Genomic DNA, 6,515 nt, shown 5'->3' with positions numbered 1-6,515 from the left:
AAAAAGAAAAAAGAAAGAAAATGAAAATAAAAAACCCACGCGTAATTTCGTTAAAAACCAAATGGCGAGAATGAACAAAATCTGAAAACATGTGCTGTACCAGGAGATTTCGTGGGGTCCGTTGCATTACGGATATTAGTCTCCTTGCATCTCATCGTACAGGGCAACTCATTTTTGGTAAGCATATCAACAATCCTTTGCGTCCGAGCACACGACATTCCCATCCTTTGGCATGCACATCTCACATGGATATCCAAATGTACGCATCACATTCCTAATGTTTTCACCCCGTCGAAAATCCTCTTCACCCGCCACGCGCGCCATGCGTCACCACCCGGAAACAAATCCAGAAGAAAACACACAACATTCCATTTGCAACGCAGAAATGGTTTTTTAAAAGGAAGGAGAAGACAAAAGGCGAAGCAACAAGGCAGGAGTATGATCGGCCGCAGCCGAGGGGGAGATTTTCGAACACCGGCAGCAACGAGGAAGGAAGACGCCCATTTGGCGCGCGCCCCTATAAATACACCCGCCTCCGGCTCAACATGCCGCCTCCTCCCCGCGCCCGCGCACTACACCCCCACTCCCCCGCCGCCTCCTCCGCCGCCTGCCCGGTCCGGCGCGGCGACGACCCCCCGCAAGGTGCGCCCTCCTCTCTCGTCGCCTCCCTGCGATTCCCCGGCTCTGATCTTCCTTGGCCTCTGCCCCCGCGATCGGTTCCGTGCTGCTCTGGTGCACGGATCTGGTTCGGTAGGAGTTTGATCGATGTGGTTGACTGCCGTTTCCGTCCTGCCTTGGATCTGGCTCGCCGCCCCAGTGGGCTGGCTTTCGGTTTTAGAGATGCCGCACGAAATCGGCAGTGAGCCGTCGTTGGAGGCTCGTTGGAGCAGACAGCTGATGAGTCGCTGGAGCTGGCTGTCCGCGTCGATTCCGCTCTGCTCTCCGCCGTAGTAGAGCAAAATCCGTTCAACTTTCCTGAAATGATACAGCCTTCCTAGTCACGGAAATACTATACTGGATTATGACTTATGCGAGGGGGGATGTATTTCTCAGCAATTACTGAGCTTTCCAAATCGCACCTGTCGTTGCCATGGAGGGACGGTGACAGAATTTATTTTTTACATGTTATTGAGCTTTCCAGCTGACGGGGCCATCATTTATTTTCTAAAGTGAAAGAAGGTTATGAGCTCTTCGCCCCTCTAGATTCAGATCCGGCATTGTGGTTGGCTCTGTCGGTCGCCCTGGTTGGTTGGTTGCGTCAGCGCTGCCCTGTGCAGGCTCTGATTTCATCGAAGTCTTGTGGCTGTTGGTGCCGTTCCGTAGTTTATAATAACTATGCTGCTGCGTACCTCTCTATGCACTAGTAGCACCGATCCTTGATTTCCGCTGGCCAGTATGTATAGATACGCATCCCCTTAATCGTTGGAGCACTAATTCCTGCCGATAGTATACATTGCTTGACTAGTACTCTAGTTTAGTTGCTTTGTGTAATTTTTGCCAGTATTATTAGTCCACTTTTTTCTATGAGAAGAAAGGGTTTATGCGCTGTAGATCCGTTTGTGAACTGGCTTTCACCTTTCTATGATAATTTAACATCTTTTGTACTGCAATGGACTAACTCTCTGCACCTTAACCATCCTCACAATGGCATGTGTTTGAACCTCAACTCATATTTTATTTTCCTTGTAGGAGCTCATCCGAATAATAGTTGACCAAAGCAGGGTATAATGAAGAGAGTGTCATCGCATGTCTCCATTGCCTCAGAGGCAGAGATTAATCTTGATCTCTCACGGTTACTAATTGACAAGCCAAGGTTCACACTGGAGCGTAAGAGGTCATTTGATGAACAGTCATGGAGTGACCTCTCACATCGGCATAATGACGGCTTTGATAGTGTGGCGAATTCGCCTGCATTCCGCACCGGTTTCGAGTCACCATTCTCAACGGGCGCACACTTCGGTGAGCCAAGTGGACCACACCCCCTTGTGAATGAGGCATGGGAGGCACTCAGGAAATCTGTAGTGCATTTTCGTGGCCAACCTGTGGGTACCGTTGCTGCGGTAGATCATGCATCTGAGGAGGTGCTCAATTATGATCAGGTAAAATCCATCGCTCTCATATCTGAAAACAGGTTATCCTTTATTTTGTGGGTTCTGATATTTAGGCATATCTAAATTAGTAGTAAAATTTGTCCAGTTGCCTAGTACTCTCTCTGTTCCAAAATAATTTTAGTTCTAGGTTTGTCTAAGTCAAACTTATTTAAGTCTGACCAACTATATGGGAACATATATTAACATCTGGAACACCAAATTACTCTGATGATATTCTTTATAAAATATATTTTTGAACTATGTATATGTGGTGTTGTAGACCCTCGCATGTTTTTCTAGAGTTGGTCAAACTTAACCAAGTTTAAAAATGGAGGGAGTAACAATGAGACACTACATTTATTATATGGCCTGTTGAGGATACTCTCAATTATAAACTGATGATATACAAAGTGTTCACTTGTGTCCTGTATTATCTGAAAACAATTGACGCAATTTCCCATCTTAATTTAATTTTCCTATCCACTATGGCTTCGGGTACTCTGCTTGCTTCACATTAATCGTTCTTGTGCAGTTTTTATAAAATGATTAATATCTGATGTTGTACTGTTGTTAATTTTATCCTTACATTGGCAGGTTTTTGTGCGGGATTTTGTTCCTAGTGCATTGGCTTTCCTAATGAACAACGAGCCTGAAATAGTGAAGAACTTCCTCTTGAGAACTCTCCACTTGCAAAGCTCAGAAAAAATGGTAGACCGCTTCAAGCTTGGAGCAGGAGCAATGCCTGCAAGTTTCAAGGTGGACCGGAATGTAAACAGGAACACTGAAACATTAGTTGCAGATTTTGGTGAGAGCGCAATTGGCAGGGTGGCACCAGTGGACTCTGGATTTTGGTGGATTATTCTCCTCCGGGCATATACAAAGTATACTGGAGATGCTAGTTTGTCAGAATCACCTGATTGTCAGAAGTGCATGCGGCTTATACTGAGTCTTTGCTTATCTGAGGGATTCGATACTTTCCCAACTCTGCTCTGCACTGATGGTTGCTCAATGATTGACCGTCGAATGGTACATGCATTTCACCTTTATTTGCTTTAAATTCAGAACTATATACTTAAAAGGGCACAATTTAATTGAGGTGGCAACAGGAACAGGACTGGTTCTGTGTTTTCATGTACAGCTAAAAAGAAATATTTTTTCTTAACAGTAAACTTTAATAAAAGGGACACCTACAGATAGCAACGCACTTTGACTTGTTGGTATTGCATATTATTAATTTGTTACAGATTTTAAATATTGGTTTTTTTTATTATTTTGGTATGTGACCATTAATTTACCAAGACTATCCAAGAGGGACACATATAAAGATAATATACTATGTGTTAATTTATTTATGTGTGGTAGGGCATGGAAGATACATCTTCCTTTAAGTAGGAAGTATGATTAGTTTTAGCAGAAGAAAAGATAACACTTGAGAAAATGATCTGTATTCTGAAATACAATCCTAAAGTCTTTCGTGCTGCTTGTTCGACTTTTGAGTTAAAGTAATGCTTGAGGCAATCTCTATTCTGAAATGTAATCCTAAAGTTTCCCTGTTCTTTGTTCGACTCTCGAGTTACAATTTCAGTTGGAGCTGAATATCCTTGTTACATGATTGTAATGCTTTAAATTTAATAAATATTTTCAGGGTATATATGGTTATCCTATTGAGATCCAAGCTCTCTTCTACATGGCATTAAGATGTGCCCTCCAATTGCTTAAGCCGGATGGTGAAGGGAAGGACTTCATCGAGAAGATAGGGCAACGACTGCATGCATTAACCTTCCACATGAGAAATTACTTCTGGCTTGATTTTCCACAGCTAAATAACATATATAGATACAAAACAGAAGAGTACTCCCACACCGCTGTGAACAAATTCAATGTCATTCCGGATTCAATCCCTGAATGGGTGTTTGATTTCATGCCATGTAAGGGGGGCTACTTCCTTGGCAACGTGAGCCCTGCTATGATGGACTTCAGGTGGTTTGCTCTTGGAAATTGTATTGCCATTATATCATCTCTAGCTACTCCGGAGCAGTCATCGGCAATAATGGATCTGATCGACGAGAGGTGGGATGAGCTAGTGGGTGAGGTGCCTCTGAAGATAGTATATCCTGCACTTGAGAACCATGAATGGAGAATAATTACTGGCTGCGACCCCAAGAATACCCGGTGGAGTTATCATAATGGAGGATCATGGCCAGGTAATTTACTCTATGCTAGTGTCTAGGATTATTTTAGTGAGCATTCATTGCTGCCAAATCTTCTTTTGCAAAACAGTTATTATCTGAAGTAAAACTATTTTTTATTATAAACCAGTAATAAATGGTTAGAATAAACTTCATTCGGAAGTTTACCATGTCCTGTTTGTAACATCTTTTTAGCTGTAATGTTACAGCTACAAACGGTAGCATAATATTGTTCGAAAAAAAAATGATTTTGAATCTCTGGGGACCCTTGATTTGATCTGCTACTTCTGATTGCTTGGGGAAAGTTCTGATCTCTTTGGATGCCTGGAAATCCTATGTATTCTAACATTCTCACATGTTTCATCTGCAGTTCTTCTATGGCTGCTGACAGCAGCCTGCATCAAGACTGGGCGGCCACAAATGGCGAAGCGTGCCATCGAGCTCTCCGAGGCAAGGCTCCTCAAGGACGGCTGGCCCGAGTACTACGACGGCAAGCTGGGGAAGTTCGTCGGCAAGCAGGCCAGGAAGTTTCAGACATGGTCCATCGCTGGCTACCTAGTCGCGAGGATGATGCTTGAGGACCCATCAACGCTCATGATGATCTCCATGGAGGAGGACCGGCCTGTGAAGCCGACAATGAGGCGGTCGGCGTCATGGAATGCTTGAAGAAAGGCTGGGTTTCTTGAGAAAAAGAATTTACTTGCCAAGGGTTCAAGAAAAAGGAGTCCACAGTTGGTTGTAATTGTACTCTGTCAGTTTGGACAGAAGTGTATACCGTAGATGCACCTAGAGGTCGCACTACCTTTTCCTTTTATCAAAACAGCAAAGTGAAGCTTGTGCTTTGGTGATACCTCAGTTTCGGAATAATATGTTTATTTTGTACCAGTGACACCATGGATAATTTTTTTTCTTTTGTGAAATGACACCTTGGATAGTTTATAAGCTTTAGCACACAATCATGACGAAAAACTCGTTTTAACCAAGTATCCGACACAAAATCATTTGAGCAAGGTTTCTAAATCAATCAAGATGAGACCTCGACGTAATTTTTATTATGTTTGATTTGAGACGAGACCTTGATGATAATTTTAATAGATACATGAACCTTTTTTGCAAGAAAAGATCAAACGAGATTAATGATGCAAATATTCCAGCTTTGACTGTTGCAATAAAACAAGGGCACGCTTTACTTTTTTTTTTAAGTGTAATTCCTTGAAGTGTTCCCTTGACCGCAAGTCGAAAACACGCACGTGTTCTGGTCTTCTGGGTCACCGCGTTAAGGCGGTACGGTTAGATGTCTGATATATTTCTGAAGAAAGTTTGTTTTGGTTTACTTGATTGATTGATTGATTGAAGGGACATCAAATTGCAGACCACATGCTGAAAACATGCATGCACGCAATCTGGACTGAGGTATTAAGGCTGCATCATCATAAACAACAAGTACATTTCGTCAAGTCGGTTAATGTGAAGGAGCACTTCGTAAGTCGGCTTGTTTTTTTTATATATATATAACTTATAAGTCGGCTTGCTCAACCATAAAAAGCAGAGTAGTTTTGAACCAGAGTACAAATCAGAGGTAGAGTCCGGGCCCAATTCAGCCTAAGAGTCCAGGTGTAATTATAATGGAACCTTGTGATGAGCTCACGAAAAGAAAAAGGGGGCAAATTGCGATCGGAAAAAAGCCAAGGCAGCCATGGAGGCCCAACCCAACAAAACCTTGGATAATCTCAGGGCCGTCGTGCCCCGCCCTCGCTGGGTGCTGCTCGATCGGCTCGGCCACCGCGAGGACCAGGCCGACGCCGACGCGGCCACCGTGGCGTCGTCCCGCACCTCCACCGGCACGGTCATCAGTGTGTCGTTCCGGTTCGACGCGCCGCCGGCGACCTCCCGCCTCTACCTCCGTTGGCCGTTTGGACCGAGCAAGGAGGACTCATCTTTCGCGTACCCCCGCGTCGTCGCTGCGCACGAGGACTCCGTTCTCCTCCAGCTCACCGTTTCCCCCCGCAGCATCGATTACTTCCTCTACAAGGCGAGGGGCGCCCGGCCGCCGTCTCTGTCGCTGCTTCCCCGGTCCGCGCTCACCAGGAAGGCCATCGGCATCCTGCGCCGCCGCGGCCAGGGCACGTTCGCCGTGGCCGAGCTCCGCACGGCTGGCGGCGACGGCACGCCGGTGGCGTTCGACCTCTGCGTGCTGCTCTCGCCGGGCCCGGGGCCGTCGGAGACCGACAAGTGG

The 6,515-nt window shown here is 45.2% G+C and overlaps 1 protein-coding gene across 2 annotated transcripts; it reads left to right on the top strand.

Annotated features, from left to right (window-relative positions):
- Positions 1-502: 502 nt before the first annotated feature.
- Positions 503-5,164, top strand: LOC119295238 (probable alkaline/neutral invertase F). Of its 2 annotated transcripts, none has more exons than XM_037573605.1 (5): positions 503-642; positions 1,690-2,099; positions 2,685-3,116; positions 3,736-4,294; positions 4,650-5,164. In XM_037573605.1, exons 2-5 carry the CDS (start codon positions 1,728-1,730, stop codon positions 4,943-4,945), a joined length of 1,659 nt encoding a protein of 552 aa, XP_037429502.1. In that variant the 5' UTR covers positions 503-642; positions 1,690-1,727; the 3' UTR covers positions 4,946-5,164. The 2 variants fall into 2 exon arrangements, with proteins under 2 accessions (XP_037429502.1, XP_037429503.1); XM_037573606.1 differs by lacking the exon at positions 503-642 and adding an exon at positions 1,251-1,393.
- Positions 5,165-6,515: the final 1,351 nt, after the last annotated feature.

The sequence above is a fragment of the Triticum dicoccoides genome, chromosome 4B (assembly GCF_002162155.2).
Source record: "Triticum dicoccoides isolate Atlit2015 ecotype Zavitan chromosome 4B, WEW_v2.0, whole genome shotgun sequence".
Lineage (NCBI taxonomy): Eukaryota > Viridiplantae > Streptophyta > Magnoliopsida > Poales > Poaceae > Triticum > Triticum dicoccoides.
The sequence above is the reverse complement of the archived record's forward strand: the minus strand, read 5'-3'. Positions and strand labels throughout refer to the sequence as shown.

What these genes read in the sequence shown, in the direction of transcription:
- LOC119295238 (XM_037573605.1), top strand. Translation starts at nt 1,728, where the DNA reads ATGAAGAGAGTGTCATCGCATGTCTCCATTGCCTCAGAGGCAGAGATT. An exon ending in AGGTGCTCAATTATGATCAG is followed by an intron (nt 2,100 to 2,684) that starts GTAAAATCCATC and finishes TTACATTGGCAG; the next exon opens with GTTTTTGTGCGGGATTTTGT. An exon ending in TAATGGAGGATCATGGCCAG is followed by an intron (nt 4,295 to 4,649) that starts GTAATTTACTCT and finishes TTTCATCTGCAG; the next exon opens with TTCTTCTATGGCTGCTGACA.